Source organism: Trichoplusia ni, chromosome 1 (genome assembly GCF_003590095.1).
Source record: "Trichoplusia ni isolate ovarian cell line Hi5 chromosome 1, tn1, whole genome shotgun sequence".
In the NCBI taxonomy this organism is placed as follows: domain Eukaryota; kingdom Metazoa; phylum Arthropoda; class Insecta; order Lepidoptera; family Noctuidae; genus Trichoplusia; species Trichoplusia ni.
The window spans coordinates 21,533,653-21,557,226 of NC_039478.1; the positions used below are offsets into that span (position 1 = coordinate 21,533,653).

General features: G+C 35.6%; 1 protein-coding gene across 1 annotated transcript in view; it reads right to left on the minus strand.

The window, feature by feature from the left end:
* The window catches only part of LOC113499170 (dorsal root ganglia homeobox protein-like), a 57,168-nt gene that overhangs the window by 28,521 nt on the left and 5,073 nt on the right, over nucleotides 1-23,574 (minus strand). The window contains exons 3-7 of the mRNA XM_026879535.1: nucleotides 19,382-19,473; nucleotides 18,755-18,856; nucleotides 6,397-6,507; nucleotides 5,894-6,057; nucleotides 5,294-5,401 (exon numbers count right to left, since the gene is read on the minus strand). Of these exons, the coding sequence (XP_026735336.1) occupies nucleotides 5,294-5,401; nucleotides 5,894-6,057; nucleotides 6,397-6,507; nucleotides 18,755-18,856; nucleotides 19,382-19,473 (577 nt within the window). The remainder of the gene's footprint in view (nucleotides 1-5,293; nucleotides 5,402-5,893; nucleotides 6,058-6,396; nucleotides 6,508-18,754; nucleotides 18,857-19,381; nucleotides 19,474-23,574) is intronic.

Genomic DNA, 23,574 nt, shown 5'->3' on the forward strand with positions numbered 1-23,574 from the left:
CAGCTTGGTGACACACAGATAAACAGACAGCGAAGTCTTAGCAATATTTTTAAATTTTTAGCCTTTGGCTAACTTACCCTGAAAAGCTTATCAAGTAAGTACAATTTAAATATTTTAAGTAAACAATAACATCTCTTTTTAAGACTTTTATCACCAACAGAAAACATCCACACTGCAACAAACAGTGAGAGAATATAATATGTAATTGAATACAAGTAAACACAATTGATTCAGCGCCGCGTTCACGTTGATACATTTATTATGATAATTCATCGCGCGTGTGAATTCTCTGTGTAATTGAACGGGCTGGTGGACGTGAATCGGTAATGTTTGGATGTGGTATACTTTATATCACGGAGATTCTTTTTAGAACTTTTTTCGCAGTGCCACCTAGCCTTAAAGCAAAGCTTGTTTTATGTGCAGGGACTAGGTAAACACACTTACTTGTATACTACTAAATACGATATTATTTGAGTTACATTATACCTAGAAGCAAAAAAATGGTCGTATTTATTACAGAAATATTTATTTAAAGTAGGAATCAAACTTTCAAGTATATTTCAATTTGCAAGGTAGGTCGAATCTGGTTATGGCTTTTGACTTGCTGAAGTGCTACATAGTGCCCTAATTTAAATAATTAACTGTTTATTTTCATTCGAGAACGAATTGCACTCAGGTTTCGTTCAATATATGAACGTTACAACTAATTTAAATTTTCAAATTCCATTCAGTTCACAAAATTTCAAATAAAGAACTCCTACAATCTCGACATCTCCATCATACATCGTTGTCGCATCTCCACTAAATAATTGATCGTGATGCGCACGCGCCGGCCGCCATTCGTTCGAAATTTAAATAATAGCCGTTATAAGTGATAGGAGAGGAACGTATTGTTATTAGGGTTATACTCACAAAGGTCACTGACACTAACTTTTAGAGGAACTATATTACTGGAAGTGGTACACAATTGATTTAGTACTGGGACAGATAATTTTTGGCATATATTGATTATGATGTTGATGCTGACTGATTGAAAATATAAAAATCTTCCTCTGAAATTGTCATCGAAGAAAATTTGTTAATTTTGCAATTAGAACTTAATTAATTACACCGACTCGGAACATCCTGGTTGTCTACTTCTATGGTGAGCGTTAGTTATATTATATTCTATTCCAATCCAAGCGGATGAGAAAGAAAATAATATCCCTTTGATTTTTACTGTAGGACAGAGATTGTCAGGAAGAAATATTGCGTTTGACTGCACGGTTTGCTGATTTGAATTTGGTCACCACGCTAAACCTAGTGGGCGCGACAAGTTGCTTGATCGATCTCCACATAGCATAGGAGAAGCAGATGTGCGATACGCGAAAGCTTATACTGAGAACATGTCTTGAATATTTGTGAAACCCGTCACATCACGAGGATTAAAATGAACGAAGTAGTTTTTTAAAAGAAAAAAAAATGTTCCTAATTTACATATCATCACAACAATGAATTTTGTCAATAGTGTATTCAATGACTATACAGCCAAAAACTCAAAAACCAGCAGTTAGCACAACAAATCTCTTCCCAAAAAATCACGGAATCCCAGAAAAATACGGAAACTGGGAATCACGAAGATTGGGAACAGCTTGGAACAAGTGAGATAACACCGCTGGCGCTATAAGCTCGCTACATATCGCATTAGAGAGCGTCCGGTCCGACCGGATGCTGGGAGAGGCTTGTGTGAGGGAGAGAGGAGGCTAAACGAATGTAGAAAGAGAGAAAGCAGTTTTTATTTGTATGACAAAACTGTAGTAAGTATTAATAAATCAAATGATTTGCTAGAATCTTCCACACTGGAAAACGCTTTAAATGAATGAAAATTCCAAAGTCTCGTCACTTATCAAATTCAAAAATAATTTCCGTACATTTGAGCGATGGTTGTTTTAAGGTTTGTAGAAATATCACTTGGTCTACAGGGACAAAAGTTACTAAGCACATCGATACCCATCGACTTCCTAAGCTATGTTCACATCATCATCGGCCTAGCCTATTCCCAACTATGTTGGGGTCGGCTACCAGTCCAACCGGTTTCAGCTGAGTACCAGTGTTTTACAAGGAGCGACTGCCTATCTGACCTCCTCAACCCAGTTACCTGGGCAACACGATACCCCTTGGTTAGACTGGCTGTCAGACTTTCAAGCTATGTTCATATCTACTTCTAAATTGTTTAGAAAGAAATCGTCAGGAGAAGAAGACAAATAAGTAATATTTATTTAAGTTTTATAGATGCGGGAAATAACAAGCTTCGTATGAATGGTAGTTTATTACTAAGTGTTACTTAAGTGGCGAGTGTACGTTAATTTTTCTTCTAACAATATAAAATTTTGTATATGGAAAAACACATCATTCAAGCATACCTAAATAAGGACCATGTTAACCAAAATCCATTACATACCTACCTTACTTAATAACGGATGAATTGAATTTACAGAACAGTATCCTACACAGTATAATATCAATCTTAATAACACCTAATTAAGTTAATCGATACTTAACAAATTAAGTCGTGAACTTTCCAAGTTAATTTCTCAAGTGAAACCGAGTTAGGCCGAGATGATTATTAATTAATATTGACAATTAAACTCCTACTGATTGGATTAAACTCAATCTTTAGAGTTCGACGGGACCGCGGCGAAGTTGTGCTGTGACGCGAGTTATTGGAGACAGGAGTTGAATTATGAATGAAAATAAGGTGAATTAAGTGTAAGTTCAAGTTTCTTAAACATTGGTGAGATGTTTGAGTTTTGTAGTGTTATTCTGTATAGCTAGATGTTTGAATACATTCAATATTGCAGCCTTAGTGGTTACTTAGAAATACCGAAATAATACAAAAGTTTACCCACGCGTATTTATAATGATTCAACCGGAGTTTTTAATTATAAGCTGACGGGCCTGCGGATTTGCGAGTCGTAAAAAACTCAGAAAGTTTGATATAATATCTAGCGTATTTTATAAAGAGCGTGTAATATATCAAAACCTGGCATTAAGTTATCTTACAAAAAAATACCTCATCGGCCACCGGTGGCCGAGGCCTTCACAGACTTCAAAACAATTAGACCAGACTTCGACACGTTTGGAACTGGACTCGTGTGCCTGTCTGTGGCCTACATACCGCCGGCAACTTGTTGTTACAACAAATTAATTTAAATTGGTCGACGTTGAATCAATGTCAATCAGTCACTGATGCCCGCTTTACATGGTTTGTATCATTGCACTTCGATGAGATTGTTGCTGTTTGTGGAGACAGATAAATCTACTTCGCTGTTTCTTTAGTGTAAATTTCCTTATTAGTTTCGAGCTCTTGGAATGTTAAGCGGTAAAGTCATCGTTATAACAACGCGTAAAAAATGCTTGTCCCAAGATACTGAATACTCAATCATTTATTGCGATACCTAGACTCAGGACAAGACGTGAATGTTTGTTAAACTCCCCGCGACATATCTATACTTCTATACTTACTAATATATGTAGCTGAAGAGTTTGTTTGTTTGAACGTGCTAATCTCAGGAACTACTGGTCCAAATTGAAAAAATCTTTTTGTGTTGAATAGACCATTAATCGAGGAACGCTGCGACTAATAGGAGCGAAGTTGCAAAGGAAAATGTGAAAAAAAAATAGGACAGGTATAAATCATAACTTATATCTTCTTCCCACGGGGACGAAGTCGCGGGCAACAGCTAGTTTTTTATATGTGCCAATGAAGAGTTTTCTTTCAACGTATCTTTGATTGGGCACTAATAATACTAGTGATCTTTTTTACTATGCTGCAGTCACAAACACCATAAACTATACACTACATTGTAGTGACCTCTCAAACTCCTTCTCAAATAACCTTCCAATAAAAAGGGGTAAAACACATGAAACGTCCTGAAGCACAGAGTCTTCTAAAAGTCAACAGTTTCATTCGCCTCGTAATAGTTCAGTTTGAAGGCGCAATATAATTACGGTTGATTAGTGCGGGGCGGGCAGCTCGCTCTTAATCGAGTAATTGCCTTCATAAACCTAGCTCGTCATAAGACCACCGATGGTGCACTGTGATAAGTAAAACAGAAGTTTCAATTGGAAAGAAATGCGAAGTTAAAGTTTAATTGGCAGAATTTGATTAAGCTAGCCACAGACAAAATCTTTAATCAAAGATTTAGGATGCGCTTTAGAATTGTTAATTGTAAGTCTTTTGACCCCTGGAGTGCGAATTAAATAGAAATTCACATATATTATAAAAAAGCACAAGTAATAAACTCTAAAGGTAGTTTATTTAATTAAATAATGTACTCAAGACTAATAGCTGTCCTCACCCTCGAAACCCCTTAAAATATTCATGTTGGTGAATTTCATTTTTGAATTTATTTAAATTAGAACTTTGTATGTCTTGAAGGTTACCGATGACCGGTGACCGACGAACAATACATACATGACAGTCAATATGTAAATAGGAAATCTTTGTCATATGTTCCTCTGTTATATTAGACCGTATCTTATATGACATAAGATAGTTATTCCAATAGACAATTTCTCCAGAAATTCACGTTTTAAAAACACCAACAATCCATAAAAAAAATATTCATCAAGACTTCTGCTTCCACCGGTATCGTGTAACATAACACACACGCTTACACTTGTCATAACCGCTCGTAACTTTTGTGTATTTAAATAAAGCATTACGTTGATTGGTTAATTAAAACGGATCAGCAAAGTTTGTTGGATAATAGTCCTATTAATTAGGACTAACGAACGTCGTGGTATTGTGCTACAGTGGTGTTGTTAGGAAGTTTATAGTAAGTGTGGCTAAGAATATCTTTGTAGTGGATGAGTCTTATAACTTTTTTATGGTACACGATAAGTTCCGTTCTTACATATGACGAATGTTTTCCATGTTATTATCTAAACTAATGTTATAAAACTGAGGAGTTTATTAGTTTGAACGCGATAATCTCAGGAAGTAGTGATCCGATTTGAAAAAATATTTCTGTGTTACATTCAGTGTTAAATATGTTATAAAAATTGGGGAAAGTTTTGAAACTCCTAAATTACATCTTCATCACTACGCGGACAAAGTCGCGTGCAACAGATAGTCTATTTAAAGAAAACATTCGGATAAAGTCTTAATTTTTTGTCCCTTTTTTAGTTCGTATATTAACACTCTTCATAAAAGTGTGTTTACTTGGTATCGCTGATATGTATGTAAAGAAACTATCACTTTTTCTCTCTCGTGTTGTATAATAATATATGACCAGAATATAATACTCACTGGTCGAAGGGTGAGAAGATATGGTGAGGAGGGCGCTGCTCCATGGCGGCATCTCTCGAGCTGGCGCTGCCCACCGACGGCGCTGGTGACGGACAGCTGGCTTCAGACCTGGTCACGAATGAGGAATAGGTACAGGTTTCATTCAAGTAGTACTGTACGGTATCAATTATAATTTTCTGAACGAAATTTGAGACCAAGTGAAGCCATTACTACTGAAATACTTCTGTTTACGAGATTTGTGTGAGAAAAATATGAGTAGGTAAGTTTAAAAAGTCATTTTTTTGTGAGTCAATCTTTGAATATATTTTTATACATTTTCCAAGCGATGTATAATATTAAGAAATGTATGTAATTAAATAATGATTAAAGTTAAATAAACAGAAAAAAACAGTCCATCAATAAGATAAATGTATCATCATCATATCTTGAAAAGGAAAGATTTTATGTTGTGAATGATTATTTTTTTACAAACTTCCTTTACTCCTTCGAGGTGAAACATGGGTAATAGACTTTATCGACTAAAACCCAAAAGAGTTTTTTATTTCCTTTTACGAATACGAAATATCTGATGAAGATTTCTGATGACCCCTCTTTCTTTACCTTTCATGTCTCGGCGATCTGTTGGGCGATCGGTTCGGCGACCGCAGTGGTGAGCGGCGCGGTGAGCCCGGCGTGACGGGGGACGAGGCGCGAGGAGAGCCCGCCGCGCCGGACACCGGGGAGGCCTCCGCCGAACCGCGAGACATACCACATTCAGATGAGCCCTGATTTGCGAAAAAATAATATTGGTATAAAGTAACCTGTACTATAGGTAAGACTGTTTTTAAGATTCCTTTTTTTCAATTACACTTTCATATTGATATAACAGGACTAGACTGAACGTGTTAAAAAAAAAACCCCGACGGTAAATCTTTCACCTCCACATCTTTAAAAAGCTCGACCAATTTTTATGAAATATGTTCCTGACTAACACTTACAAACAAAATGAAAATCTTGCAATCCATTTGGGAGCTACAATAGCGCTGACAGAGACTACAAACTTATAATCTCCATCTTTCATGTTTTTTCCAATAGGTTCTCTACAATCAGCACAACTCCAGTACCTTATCATCGGCGGGATCCCGTTTGGTGAGCACATCCCCTTCCCTCTTCCGTTGTTCCTCTTTCAGGCGTTCTGCCTTCCTCCACTTCGCTCTTCGGTTCTGGAACCACACCTGATGACAAGGGGGCAGCATGTTAATGTAAGTAGGTATAAAGATCGGGGTAATCTTCTCAATTGGTCAGAAGTTAGAGAGGTTGCAAAAAGTCTTTACCCAAATGTAATGATAATATGTGGCCTTTTTATACGCTCACCGGTCAAGAGCGAGTAAGATTTACAACACTGAAGGATCCACACAACTCGACTCATCTTAACCTAAACTTTTTAAAAGTAATGCATGATTCCGTCCTCAGACTTACCCATTATCCGTCCATCTAACAATTTTTATATCCCAATAATGTGATGACAAGACTTTTCTGTAAAAACCAACATAAACCTAATAAAATTTTATTCCAACCATAAATATAGCTAAATATAATTTATAGTCCATTGTCGGGGTAATCCTCAATAGGCGGGCTGTCAACACTGTATCCAGTAACAGCACATCATTACCACCCTATTTTGTACTTATAACTCCAAGATTACAGATCATCGCATAAGGGGCACGTTAAAAACCAACTCACAAGACCTTCCAACTTACACACTTAACTTGCTACGAAAGGTCTCGATAAACTGGTCGACTCATAATAAAGCCCAGATTAACAAGATACCGGTTGTCAAGCTAAATGTAAGCTTCGGCAGATCTTGTTATAATGGGGTATGTAAGCCGGTTAGCAAAATACGTCAGGGCCACATTTGCACTGCAATTTTCGCAATTTAGTTTTAATAAGCCCGGTTGGGTGAGTGCTACAAAATCTAGAGGCAGATGGGGAGAACGGCGAGAGTAGGCATTAAACTGTGTGAACATCAAATTATGATGGCATTTTAAATTCTTTATTTTTGTAACTGTTTCAATACTTACTTATTACGTAGTTTCTCATCGCATTCCATATGTTTACAGAGATAGTAAGACAAGCTATCGATAAGTTGTTTGTTATTAATAGTGGAATAGAAGATGATTTTTTCTATTGTTAGGTTTTTTTCTAACGCTGGAATTTAAGTTATCCGAATAGTACTCAATTCATATAAAGATAAAGTTAACTACATCAGATATTAAACTATGCCAACAGGCAATTTCAAATCTCAAGATACCTCATCTAGGCAAAATATTCTGCAGTTACGAAAGCCGAGTCTACAATTTAGTCTTTGGACCAAAGAGCACGAGAGTCCCTTAACGGCAGTAAGCTAATTTCGTTAAAATAATAATCTGGCCATAATCCGAGGCCCGCCCTAATAGTTTTTATCTTACGAGGGTTGAATTAATATTTGAACGTGTCGAACCCTCCGGACCCTTATTCTGATGATTTCAACTTTATTGTTATAGAATGAGTATTAGAAGTTCTTTGTGGTTCTTTTAAAATATTTTTTAGATGTACGTTGTGTGTGTGTAGTTTTGACATGTATAATTCGCTTTTAAGTACTCAGATTAGGTTCAGCAAATATAGCCCTAACTTTGCTTGTAGTACAAGTTATTTCATGAAAATTATTCCTATTTTCGAATTTAAGTCTCTAAATTTCGTTTGAAAATTACAAAGAAGGCTTGATACAAATGGACGACTCTTCGACATGAAACGCTTTGGAATACGATTACGCTGTAGATCAATGTGAATTAATGGATTTTTTTTGCAGATTCTTCAAAATAGTATTGTCATTTTGGACCCGTGCATCGTGTCATTAAGTCTATGACGTTTTAAAAGTTCCGTGAAAACGACCTACATGAAATAAAAACTTGATTTTGTTTTGATTTATAAAAATGCCTTTTCGATCATCTACGATAATTGAAAGGGTTCCTATCGTAATTGCATGCAGAAATACTATTTATAAATGGGGTAGGACTTATAAACAAGTAACGAGTGACTCATTAGCACCTACAAACAATTCCTGAGTACTTTTCAACGCTAAATTACCGACGTCATGATTTACAAACCAAGCCACCCTATAGCACCATTGTGATACGAAAACACATGTCATTGGACAAAAACCACTGTTAGTGGACCCGCCAATTTGTGCTACGTGAAAAACGTCGAAGAATACATAACCGTTTCTTTTTTTGGTTACGTGAATATAGCCTATGGAATTTTATGGTTAAATACTTTTCAAGGCTTTCATGGTTTCAAATAACATGTTATGATAATCATATATAATTATTTTCGATTACGGCTTAGGACTTACGGCTACACTTAGACTGAAAAGGAAAAATAAAATAAAATATGAAAACTGAAATGAAACTGTCAAGAAAAACAGCGCCAATCAACTTACAATAATTATAGTTCCAAAAGACATTTGAACGAAATAATAATAGTCTTTCAATTTATATGCAAAAAAAAATTATCATCTTTATGCCTTTTTTCTATACGAGCAGACATTATTAGGCCTGTTTTTTATTATAATATTTTTTTTACAAAGCAATGTAACTCATGCACACAGGGGTCAACACAAATTGGTCGGTTCATCATTAGGGGTCCTACACACTGGGGGAGCGGTAATTACCTTCTGTTAGCAAGTGTGAATTGTTTGTCGTTTAAACAGCACATTGAGTTCTCTTAAATAATAACAAATATCGTGTATTGTGTGGAACGCCAGTTTAATTACACCCTTTGTTGCAAGACACTTTAAGTGGACTTTGAATATTAGATTAGGTTTACTTTGTTGGCTGAAGTACCACGGGAAGTGTTTGTCGATCGAAGTTTTTTTATTCAAATAGTGTATTTCATTTTTTATGTAATTTGTTAGTTTTTCTTTTAAAAATATTAATGTTTGTTTTACTCCAAAATTAGCTACTGGGTTATAAGTTGCTAATTAAATCGCGAATAAATGCTGTCTGTAGAGTTTGAAAAACTATGTTTTCTGTATACTTACAGTATAGTACTTCATGAAAATCATGTTTCTAATAAATAATGAAATTTCCGTTTAAAGAGCTAGATTGCTGGCCATTATATTATTTCAAGGTTCATTGCGTTGCGTACTTACCACATAGGCACAAAGTATCCATTTTAAAGTGAGTGACGTATGTTAAAATAAATGACGACATGTGATTTAATTTCTCAGCCAGCAAGCAGGTAAAACGTCCATTAAATTATTAAAAAGTTACTACTTATAAAACAAACTTCAAAGCGCAGACAGGTTGAGAGGAAATTTAATTTCAAACCAAAAAAGTTTAACTCAAACTCGCCACTTAAAATATAACCCCCATGCATCACCTACTTAAACGAAACTTCTCCTTAATTGCGTCACCGCAGTAATGTTTTAAAACACTTCATACGAGGAGTTAACGTGAAAGTTAACGTTAAAGACTCATGGAAATATGTTAAGAAACCGCGGCGAAACTGTTTAAGTAGCGGGGAATGTTTTCGCGACTCGTTTTAAGTGACAGCTCGTATGTTAAGGGGGGGTTACGTTAAGTGATTATACGGTACGCTGGTTTGTTTTGGTTGATGAACGTTCGAGTTTTACGGGAGTGTTAAAAATGTATGTTTTTTTGTGTATGTTATTTATTGTTAAGTTAATAGGAGCTTGTTGTGTATTATGTGTGTGTACGGTTATGTTTTTAAGCATGTTGAGCATTTTATATTTATTTTTATTTATCGAACGTATGATAGAAAATTTGTGCATATAGGATACTCTATATACCTTTAAGGTAATTTACTCGTTGTAAAACAAACTTCGATAAAAATTGTTATAACAATAAAATTCACCCAAAATTAAGACACAAGGACTAAGTTTAACCCAAAAATACCGAGACGTAACATCATAATCCCGTACACGCTAAAATTATCATAATAAATTACCGAGCATATTCCCAAAACTGATTAGATAGAATCTTCACGAACCATAATCGTTGTAATGTCGGTACCGCTAAGTTTTTCATCACATGATTAGGGGCAAATTGCTCCCCTACACCCCCCCCCCCTCTCGGGATCCGGCAAATCTAACGTTATCCCCACTAAGACGCGAGAAGCTTTCTTAGGTACCGATGAAGGAAAAGGCGATGTGGTATTAAATAAAATCAGTATTTTATTTTGGTTTTGTTGAAGGAATGGTTGTTAAGTATATAAGAGTAAATGTTTAATGATATACCTATTTTAATAGTGGAAATTGTTCTCTATTCTGATATATTTTATAGATAGCTAGCGCTGGTTTCGCCTGCATTTCCTATGACAGTTATCGTGTTCAAAGTTTAACCAACGTGTGTTTTCCTTATTAGCTTTTAATGCTACAATTAGCAGAAAACTTTAGAAATTAGACCGACTATCTCCAATCTCCATACATAATCGATATAAATACTTTTTCATAGCATTATATTTAGGTACAGTTCTGGAGATAAATTGCAATTTTTTAAACTGTAACACAAACAAATCTCTTTATTATATCGAACTAACAAGTCAAAGTCACGACTTGCCGAAAACAAATACCATTCCCTTTTTTTTCTAGCCTACTGTGTCCCACTGCTGGGCAAAGGCATCCCCCAAATCCTTCCACGATTTTCCGTTCGTTCCCATAAATTTTAATTTTTCTTTCCAATATCACAGAATTTTGTATAAGCCCTCTAAGTTCACGAAAACGCTTACCGACATACCGCATCCGAATTTCGTAACTCTAAGAAACCGCTATAAGTAATTAGATTCCGCTGGAGTGGTGTAATTCGTGCAAAATGGAAGATGTATCGGAGTTAACGTGTTTACTGACGAATTATCTCTGTATCGGCATTCGGCAGGCTTCTGTTGCACTCAGCGATGACACGCGACTGTAACTCGGTATTTAGGAGTTTCTTAACTAATTTTGTGGAGGATATATTATGATATTTGGTTAACCTTTACAGGGTTGGGTGGAGGTATTTAGAGTTTTTAGTAATATTATGATCAGAAATGGTTTTAGAAGTATTTGCAAAATCAGTGTTATGGAAATGTTACATAAAAATGTGAACTCTATAAATTTCGAACTGTTCTACCTTTTTGTGTTTAAAGCCTTTCTTTTTCTACTTTCTTAATATCAAATTGTCTTAAACTCTTCTTCCTAGCTTCTTCATTTCCATATGTCCTTCCTATTCCATAAAGCCAATCTTTTCTTTATTGAGTCTCGATTAAAGCCAATTCATCAAAAACTTTTACAAACCTAATACAATGACTTCAATTTAACAAACACAACTAATCACAAAAACACCGCCATCAAACCCTCATAATGACAACCTGAATTTAACTGTTCTTATAAACCAATTACCATCACTGTCATAATTGTATATCATACACCAAATATTTGTCACTGTTAATTTTTGATGCACGCGCCGCGGAAGGGTTAGGGCGAGGGCTGCACTAGTGTCACGTGACGTCACACGAGGATAGTGTTGCGACAAATTGTATTTAATTTTTCGCTGTTGTTGTGACACGTGTCTGAGAGTTTGGCTGGTGGTGTTTGATTGGCCTTAGGTTATTGGTAAGGTTTGTTCTATGACCACAATGGTAAAGTAAGTCAAGAAGAAGGTAGGTTGTTTAAGGATATGGATGCTTTAGTTAATCCCGTAATTTGGTTTAAAGTTGGCATATATGGAGAGTATTTTTTTGGCTTGTGAGACATGTTCATTTTTGACCATATCAGTGAGTGATCGATTGCTATGCATTAGGTACTGCGCACAGACGGAATGCGGCAGACGTTGCACGGCGGTACAGGTTTAGTTAGTGAGAGTCTGACACTGCCCACTTCCATCCCCAAGGCGGTGTGTGTCAATGAGGATCCCTCTGACTAAATAAAAAAGAAGAGCAAATACTTTCTTGCTTCCCACTCTAAACTGTCTCCTACTAACCCAATTTACCATATCTTGGCACTGTCATATATTCATTGCCGGGCCTGTTGGTCTAGTGGTTAGCGACCCTGACTGCTATACCGGAGGTCGTGGGTTCGATTCCCGCCCAGGACAAATCTTGTGTGATGAGCATGATTATTTGTTCTGGTGTCTGGGTGTAATTTATCTATAATATGTATGTATTTAGAAACATATAAGTAAGTTTATCAGTTGTCTGGTTACCATAACACAAGCTCTGCTTAGCTTGGGATCAGATAACCGTGTGTGAGTTGTCCCAGGATATATTATATTATTCACTGTTCTTTACATTCAATTGACTTGCGATATTGATCTACCTAGAATAGATCGGCCTATTTATAGATTTGATCTGTAAAAAGGTCAAAAGCCGTTTCATTTGAGAACAGACCCAGACACTTTCACGAAAATAGAAATCGGACAGGTATTAAAGATGGGTAATATTTATTTCTAAATTCCATTTACTAGTGAAGAAACTTCAACAGTATCAAAAATTATCCGAACACTTGCTTTGTTCTTTTTTCTCTAGGTATATCAAAAGACGCTTTTGCCTAACACTGGGACATTAATTTACAAGCCAATATTATTGCAATGTAAGCTCTAAAAGAACTTCTAAACTGCTACAATCCTGATGGAAACTGTTTAATTCGGTTACGGCTTGAAATAAATATAACAAAAAGAAAAATAAACTCATGACTGCACGGATAGCCAAGTGGTTGTAGTGGCTGTACGCCACTTGTCGTGGGTTCGATCTTTGCGTTGAACAATCGTTTATGTGATCCAGAAATACTTGTCCTGAGCCTGGATATCTCTGTGCTTGTGACCTGTGTTTGAGAAAGAACCGCGGCACAAGCATTAAATACCTTACTGCGGTAGTCGCTTTTTTAAGAAAAACTTTTAAATGTAATATAAAATTTACATTACATTTAAAAGACATATTGTTAAGATGCTCTTCATCACAGGAACGTGCCCAATCAAGCAGCATTTAATCCAACCTCCTTGGAAATGGAATGCGACGTGTTTTCACCCCTGATTTGATTTGAGGAGGAAAATGATTGATGAAGTACAGCAGTCGGAGTGCCGCCGCGTCAAGTGTCAAAAATACAAAAATAAAGATGTGGAGACGTACTGTGAAGTGTTCGGAGCGGTAACGCTTTTAAAGTCAGGGTTAAAACGTTCAAATTCAAAAGTATTTATGGGAACAATATGATGTATGACGGTATTTTTGTGAATAAACTTGAAATTGTCGATAAAAATATATATTTTGTGTAGATAAAAGCATCTCCCTGCCGTTATAGAAAGTTATTTGTCTTTTTTAATAAAAAATGTTTCTATGACATAAACCAGAATAATGTTGACATTATGTTTGAAATTTGGTATTTATCAGCAATTCAAAACTACAATCTTTCATAGATAAATTAATTCAATCATGCAACACGTTCTGTACGTATTGTTAATATACTATAGATTGTCTAAGCTGCCATAGTTTACTTGTTGTGTCTACATCCAGACCAACCATTAACCTAGTTACTGAAAAATAATAAACAGTCGTAACCTCATCGTGCCTGTCCACAATACATCCCCGTGTATTTCCCCAATTTGTGTACAACTGTAGACAAAAGTTCGATACGCCGCGCCGTTAGACCGGGTCGCACGCCGGTAGGGTTGCCCCCTCGGGATTCCGGTTAATTGGCTTCATTATATACACAACACTATTCGGGACTTTAGTCAACTTGAAAGTTTTAAGTGTTATTTTATAGTGATTGTAATTAATACAGCATGTGTAAGAATAATTATCTTGTGTGTTTTACTAAAACTTAAGACGCAGACAACCATTTTTAAAAAGAAAACCATTTTGAAGGCAATGTAATCTATAAGACTGAAATTATTATCTATTTCAATCCATATCTATCGAATTCGTTTGCTTGTTTTTTTTTACAAATAAACAAATTTTCATCAAATAAAATGTAAATAATGTTTAAACTTACAACAATCTTTACAAAATAATCGCAACATTTAACACACCACTTGAACCAACACAATAATAATTAAGTACTCATTGACAACCCTACTCGTGCCTCGCCAATTCAAGTGGCATTGTGTCGCTGTGTTGTTTACACGCCTGACAACCCTATTGTTTTACACAAGTGCCCTACACGCCAATGGGGGAGCTATAATTTTTTTTCAAGTGAATTCTTTTGTTTTTGTGACTAAATATTGATATACTTTTTGTTTGAGGAGATTTTTTTTGATGTGCCATCTTTTATTTAATTGAGCTGTTGTTTATTTTTTGTGAGTATTTTTTTTAAGTATCATTACTTTTCTTTAGCTTTTTCTCTGCTGTATCAAATGCGATACTTAGTGAAAATCCAGGAATCCAGGTTATGAAGTTTCTATAGACAATCGCTTTTTGCGAAATGTTTTTTGCAGCTGAATCCTTAAGGCCAGGTATCTATAATTCTATTTATACCAATCATATAACTACATATATAAAAATAAGCTTTTTAGTTTGTTTGCTTTTTGCGTTTTCTGATAAAAGGTGATAAGCCATCAAGCGTGTCTCTCATGAATTGAGGAGTACTCAAAACGAATGAAACGACTCCAAAACGATTGTCATTTTAAAATCAGTGCAGCTTCATGTCATCACATTTTATTTGCAGCAGCAGCACACATTAACTTTCACGATTTGCTTACAAACAAAGGGACAGGTACCTAAATAAAGCTTTTAAAAAAATGAACCTTATCAGAAATAATATTAGAATAAATGCTTAAAACAAAGCTCTTGATAAGGGCTCCAGTATCGTCCATAACTAATCAGGCGTTCCCGAAAAATACGGGTAATAAAACCGCTCTTTAACATTTTTATTTATAGTTTTTGGTCTTACTTAAACAATTATTATTAATAAACAATAGCAGAATAACCCAATCAGAAGTTATGTAGGTAGGTATTGGCGGCGCGTTCTCACCCACCTCGCTGTAATCCAATATGTCGGACAGCTGCTCCCAAAAGCTTCCTTTTTATATTTTTCGGGCGAATTATCACCGACACTCTGCAGCCGGGCGAGGATGCGAATCAAATTGAAAGCCGACTCAATTATATTACCAAGCTCTTATAGGGCTGCCGCGGTAGGTATTGTTGTGGCCTGTGGTCGTTTGGAGAAAACTTCTTGAGAAATTTGTGAATACCTAAGATAACCTTTTTTTTTTTAAGTTTTTTATAAACAAATGTGATAAAAAATACTGAATACTACCGTTACATGTATTGTTTTGTTTTGAAATTGATGTAAGTATTTGTAAGAATACTTATTAATTCTGTTTGGTAGTCCATTGATATTGAATGGGATTGGACCATTTGCTACAAACCCAATTAAAAATTCTAATTAGACTGCTTGAATCTCACTTTAACTACCGCCACATACTTCTGACCTAACTAAACGATATTCGTTTAAAACAAACAGAATCCTCCAATCACAAATTCCTAAAGATATTTCAAGGCTGATCTGACATTCAATTAGCTAAAGCCACCACTATCGCAATGCATCAAATGCCTCCACAGTGTTTGTACGAGCGACAACCCTTAATCCGAACAGCACGTGCCACTAGGTGCGCGCGGGGCACGCGGGGCGGGGGGGCTAGCGGGGCGCGGGTAACAGCCTCATACCGTAATACCATTCCGAGATGAGCGACTTAAACGCGTTACAGACCACCAGCCCCACCTGACCTCCCACACCCCCCGCAACACTTACACCTACACCGATAACCGAACAAACCAATGAACTATCGAAGACCAATCTTAAATGGACATACATGTTCAATTCTCAACTGTTTTGGTGGTTTTGGGAACGAACTAGAGTAGAGTGGGTTTTGACAATGGCAGTTAACTAATGGAAGTGGATGTTCGACGCGACGGTAGAACGAAATTGGATATTGTCTTAGTTCGGTAGTTACGCCGATTGGCTGTGTTACCGGGATGGGCCGGTCAATTCTGGCGTTTGATGTGACCGTTATTACATTGGAACTTTAGAATTACTGCCACTCGTGTGGAGGGACAGGTTATTGATGCTGTAAGGCCGCGAATAGAACTCTAATTTATACTAATAGGTTTTCATTTGGAGGTTGTTTTCCGGGAATTGTGTCACAACGGGTATTTTCAGATTTTATTGTAGCTAAAGATTTTGTTTTTTGTATACATAGATTTAGAAATATTATGGAATGAAGTTATTATATTGAGGTAAGTAACTAAGAAACTATTAGAAATTACGCTTCTTAGGTAAGTAATTCTTAATAAGTACTCCGCTTACACAAACGTGATGTTAAAAGTAACCATGGGGTGCAATAGTCACGTCTTGCATATCTAGCATCTATCTCATACGTTGTTTTCTGAACAGTATTAAACTAACCTTAACAACTCCTCCAGGTTATTTAATTCTCAAAATCGTAATAATAAAAACGCGAATTACACTTAATATGTATTATCATTCAGCACATACAGCACAGCACTCGGTCCCAAGTGACGGAGCCTCTAAATTGTGGTACAACCGCCGGAATTGGGCAATTTTTATTTCGACATAAATAAAACAGGGTTGCGCGGAGCAATTTGCCTAAAACCGGGCTTCGTTCTGCCTGCTGCTGCGACCCGCTTGTTTTATACATATGAACTAGGAGCCTTGAGGCAGCTGAATTAGATAAAGTGCTTTACATGGCAAGACAGGAATAGGAAATTAAAATATTTTGGGGTTACATGACAAGAATTTAATTTGTCATTCGAGTGATGAAGCAATGTTTAAAAAAATCGCACATTTGGACGTAACACATACCCCAAAATACCGGTTCCACTTGCACTATAACCGTTTTTACTCCACCAGGAGATGAATGATAATTTGGCAGATACTTAGAACTTTATGTTTATGTATGTATCTAACCTTAAAGTTTAAAATTAAAATGCAACTCAATATTAAAGAAAAATATCATTGCTAACCTCAATTTCTCAAAAAGGCTTTCTGACCCGATAGCATCATCATTCGTGCCGAGCCACTCGCATTACATTCATACGTTCATAGATTCGGTCTCTATTTCAATATCATTCACTCCCCGCATTGCACGTTATGCGAAAAAATAAATCGAAAATGAATTTCGGTTTGCAAACTCTATATTGAATCTAAATTGATTTTTATACTGAATTTGAACTTTATAAATGGAACGTGGTTGTTCGTTCATACATTACTTTTTTATGGGTGTTTTTTTTTTTAATTTCGATGAATTTTAAAAAAGATCATGGTAGACTGACTTCTGGAATGGTATTAACTAATATATTATGCTACCTTTGATAGATGAGGTAGCGAAAGGATCAATTACCAACTACTATTCAATTAAGTGCTTCTTTTTTATATAAAAATTTCGCGTTAAGGAATTGCAGCCTTGTGCCGCGGAGGTTTACCAAACATTCACAAATGATTTCAAGTCACATGCACAAAGACATCCAGAATTAGGTCAAGCATTTGTAGATCACACAAACGCTTTCCTACACGGGGATCGAACTCGTACTACTTTAACATCTTTACCGTTTGAAGCAATTGAAAAATTGCAGTCCCTCAGAAACGATTTCTCATAATTACTGAACTATAAAAATACTTAATAAAAATATGAAAACCTCAATCCCACATCTAGCAAAGCTCAAACCGTATTAAAGTACCAAAAATCTTAACTGCGGATCTCGTAACTGTAAAAATATATGACATATGAAAATTTTAAGGCTCTTGACGTTAAACGTGATAAGGCGTGTTTTACGAGGCTACGTTACGTGGACGTTATTGGAGCGGACGCGGCTACGTGACGCGGCGGGACGCAAGACGTAAATCCAACTCTTTATGTTGCTTGCTTGACATCGTAAATGATTGAGTGAATAGAATTAGGATGTTATTTTTAAAGGATCATGTATTTTGGTTTATGAAGTGGTTGTCTGATAGTTCCATGCTATGCAGCTGCATTTTCGAAATCAATGCCGAGAAAATAGTACTTTTTATAAATATTATTGTTCTTACTGAATTATTCTCAGATTGACAAACGGTACAAAATATCGCGAGGATAACTATAGGTCATCAAAATCAAAATCCATTTATTTAAGTGAGATTAACAAGTGAGTTTTATTAAGAAGAGTAAGAGAGGACCACTTTTTGAAAGTCTAACAATAATAACTATTGACAACACCCCGTAGGCTGTGAAGCAAAGGCTCAACTAACTGCACAGCATAGTATCTGGTCACTTTTTTACAATATACCTAACTCAGAGTAATTTCATACATACGTACATACATTTCTAATCAAGGAAACGCAGCAAACTAGGACAGTATTTATCAACCAGTAAAAAAGCAAGTTCATGAAGAAGCCATGTTCAGACAGTAAGACATTTATATACCCGTATTTATATTACAAAAGCAATCGTATCAACTGACCTGCACCCTAGCCTCGGTGAGGTTGATCTTAAGCGCGAGGTCCTCTCTTGTGAACACGTCGGGGTAGTGCGTCTGCGCAAACGCCGTCTCCAGCTCCTCCAACTGAAACAAATTAGTATTTATAATTAACTGATCCACCTATAATTGTGATTAATAATAATCACTGCTGTAATTCCATGGTGTACAATAAAGAATATTCTAATCTAACCTAATCTAATACGACCGCAAAAAATCTGAAGGGAATCTCGCTTCCTTAATTCCGATTTTCAATTCCATTTTTTTTTTCAAAACATGTAAGTATTCTAAAATTTTTCCTTTGTTATCCGTAAATCCAAATGAGAATTTTAAGTATATTTTTGACATGTGCTTGTCAACAGCTACTTAATGCAATCTAGTGGAATCGACAAACGATTAAATATGAATCCGTGTTTTGACAGTAACTATCGTGAGAAAGATTAATTATTAAATTATGCAACGGTTTACTCACGCGTATTTATCGGGATTGCCCGACTAGTCTCGGGCCCAACCGGAGTCCTTAATCATGAGCTGATTAAGTACTCCAAAAACCGTGTTTTTCATGAATTTTCCGTCGCCGTAATACTACTAGTTACACACAGTGTTAGTTACCTGTTGTAGTGTGAAGGTGGTGCGGTTTCGTCTCTGCTTCCGACGCACGAACGTGTCATCGTGTATCGCCGGGTGGTACGAGTAGCTTGTATCTGGCACACAAACAATAACATACAATATTAAAAATAATACTGGCATTTTTAGAGACACAATGGGTAAATAATAATCAGAGATTTAAATTCAATTGTACTAAGGAACTAGTGAAGTGAGAGTCGCGCTTCCAAAACTGAGTGTTCCGTGCAAATATGAGGTTAAGCAACGCTATGTTTATGTTGCTGCGGTGAAAAATTTGATGGGTGACAAGTTTTTTTGCGGACTTGGTCTATTTGTGCTGAATCCTCAGTGTCGCCAGTCCGACTATTCCGATAAGTTCCTTACAATTCTTCCTTCCTACAATTACTTCTTAACTTTATTATTTAAGCCCAAAATAAACGAAATATATTCAATCAAGCATAAGTCTTTCCAGACATTGTCTCAAATCTGGCAATCGAAGGGACAATCAGTGGTACCGGAAGTACCGCGCCATTACATCGAGAGTACCAACCTCCCCCGCGTTTATTATAGCTATCCGAACATGTCCGCGCCAATTGATGAGGTGGAGACCCTATGTGTGGTGACCAGGATTTAGCAAGGAATGGGACAAATGACTATCACAATTATAGAAAACACACTTTTAATTAAATTATTTCTAGTAAAAAGTATTTAAGTACTTAATTTATTGATACTAATTTATCGCTGCATTTATTATTACCTACGGATTTAAGTCATATTATTCGTGGATGGTATTTATGGTAAGTTACTTATATAATCATTACTTAATCTCAAAATATGCGAGCTTAAACAGTAAACAATAGTCATCTGTAAGTTAAACCAAAAATAAAACATAAGCTTACTCGCTACGGATTTTTGTAGCTTCGTAACTTGTCTGTAACTTCAACAGACATGTTCATTTTCATCACTCATCAATCAAAATGTAATAAGACATACAGTTTTGTCACGTTTATAATTATGTGCATTACCGACGGCATGTAATAAGTCATACTTTTTATCACGTTTATCATTACGTGCCTTATCGACGGCATATCTGTCTTGAAATTCAGCGTAATCTCACTACAAACAATTAAAATGTGAACTACATCCAAAACCCATGGTCACCCTACAATGACGCAATATATCGGGTGCCAATCGCTAGGGCTGTCACCCTAATGTTTCTATTATTCTTGTGATAATGTTGTTGGGAACATTACTTGACGAGACCTACCCTAATAGCCGTATTACTGCATGACTCTACTTTTATTGTTCAGTAGAATCTTATTCGAATAATTACGGGTTGAGGGTGAACTTAGAGCAGTGGATCGAAAGTAAACGATATATTTGTTGATGATAGCTATCGTTAATAAGTAAAGTATACAATAGAAAATTTGGAAATAATAAAATTGTTTTTCCAAAGTTTTACTGAAGGATTTTTTGTCACATCACTTCCACTCTTCCGTTAATTGTTCTTCAAAAATTGACCAAGAGAGGAGTATGAAAATGTAATCGTCAAATGTTTTTCTTTCTCTTGTATATGAAATAAATTATTTTGTAAATCTAAATCTCTTTAAAAATAGTTAACAGATACATGTCAATTCAAGCTCTATATCACGATCCTGATCCTGATTGATTCCTGAATATAATTACATTACCTTCTACATTTTCAAAAGCAATCTATTGGATATAGGATAAAAAGGCACATGTTCTAGTTATATTGTTTTTCAAAGCGACTCGGCGACCTAATGGACCGAATTAATTGGAGCCATTTGTACGAGCGATTCACTCGGCAAATTAATTTTGTTATTCGCTTAAAGTCGCTGTGTGCCTGTTTTAATTATTATTGACTTAGCTTTTATTATTTCTTTGATATTTATTGTTTTATTTTGTTGAATTATTGTCTTGTCTTTAATTTAATAACATTGTATTTAATCCGAACTCAAGTCTGCTTTTTAGAAAGTTCATTTCAATATCAAGAATATCGAAGGTATATCGTATAAATATTTGAAGACACCAATTTTAATTTAGAAAAAAGTATTAAAATCCTATACCTAATCTCTTTTAACAATAAAAGAGAAAATAATTCGTCAAAACTACAAAAATAGCGAAACTCTCAATAAAAAAAATACATTTAAATTTTTACAAATAAAATAACCCTATTGCCATTCAAAACAAGATTCCGCCAGCGGCAGCGTCCAGATAACAGATTATAAATAAACATTAATTGAATGTTAATAATTGAGTGCCCATCAACTTGGCGGGATAAAAATCTGAAAGTCCGGAAATTAAAAAGTGTTTCATCCCGGGCTCGAGTGCAGCGGAAAAAGTTGGACAAAACCGGGAGGATTAACTAGCTCGCCAGTAATGGAACGCTGTAGTAAAAAATAATTCGATATTTATAAGTTTTATGAATATTTTTGTACGTTCGTAGAGGCAAATTGCTTTTGTTTCGGGATCCGTTTTATTTTGGTGACCACGCTTTTCTGTTTTTGTAATTTGTTTAATGGGTTTTATTTTGGGCGTTTTTTTTTTGTGATGTTTTTATTTTGTTTTTCAATTGAAATTATGTGTGTTAAACAATGTTCGGGCGCATTGTAAACTCTATAAATAAAACCGGCCAAGTGCAAGACGACATCTGGACTCTGAGGGTTGAGTTCAAATAGGTAAAAAAAAAAACAAATCAGTTTGGTGACAAAATATATTACATATAACCGTAACAGCCGTTGCTTAATTTCGATCTTTATTTTTGATATTTATTACTTTAGCGGCAAATGAATTTCATCATCTCACAAATTTAAACTTTCTAGCTACTACAGTTCATGAGAAACAGCCTAGTGACAGACATACTGCATTTTCTGAGAAAGTTGGAAGCGTTTGTTGAAAAATGAGGGGTCCGTTTTTACCCTTTTCTTAGGGATCCCTGAAAATGAAGACAATTTCATGATCTAGTTATTTTTAACCGACTTTCTAAAAAGAGGCTTTCTTCCACACAGTATCCCATAGTAATAAATTTTGTTTATAAATTAGTGTCTAGCTCATTAACTAAATAATTAAAAGTAGTTCGCTTACCATGTTGAAACTAGGTGTATGTTACAATTTACATTTTAAACAGTATTGCGACAAAGCTTCGGAGAAACATGAAAATTAGTTTATTTCATATGAAATGTAGAAACACTTAATTTATTGAAATTAATTGTAGTAGTGTACTTAACGTAGATAATTATAAATTCACATATCATATGTAATGCAATAATTTATTCTATAAATGTTATCACTTATAGATGTTATTTTTTAAGCGAGTTGTATCTATTTCCTAACAGGCTATCCTGAACAGAAATGTTGAAACAGAGGTCGTAGCCTCTTTTAAATTCCAAACATGTTATATAAATGATGTTTTGCCATAATTAGTAAATAAATGATATTTCCTTCTTGGAAATGTATTATATGTGCTAGCAAGCAGTAAGCATCGATCAGCTTATTAAGCTGAACCATTTTTGAGAGAGCTGCACAACCCGACACAACGATAACGCCAGTGACACGAGAATATGTAGGAAATTATACAAATCTTACGGTTTAATTATTTTTAACTTTTTTTCATTTTTTTTTGTTTTGCTTTATTTCTTTCATCTAAGTATTCCTTATCCAGTTATACACAACACACGAATAATTTAATGTTTGACCACTTCAGATGAGATATCAAATTTTTTAATATACAAAAGCTCTCGCGGTGCAAATGACCCTTAACCCATTGTAAGGTAATTAAACACACATTCGTGCTTGTAGAATTAATAAAGGTGATCGCAGACCGCGGCGGCGCGGCGCGGCGGTGTGATTGCGCGCTAATGAGAACCCCGCTCCGACAGCGCGCTCCAAATTGCCTTATACATTTTTAATAGATTCGTTTAAGCCGCTTTTTTATCTAGCAGCATTTTATCTTCACCGCTTTAAAACTTCCAGCCTTCCACCCGAACGGGGAGAGCAACGAACGGAGAGCGGAGAACCACCCGCAATACGTTAATAGATTTTAAAAATTAATACTTTTACGCAATTACAAACGGACAGACTGTCAGTTTCGACGGTCCTAATGAAATAACGCTGCTTCATAACTTTATTAAGGATCCTTTGATCGGTGTTGTGTTAAGTAAAAAAATTACGCTAAGGGA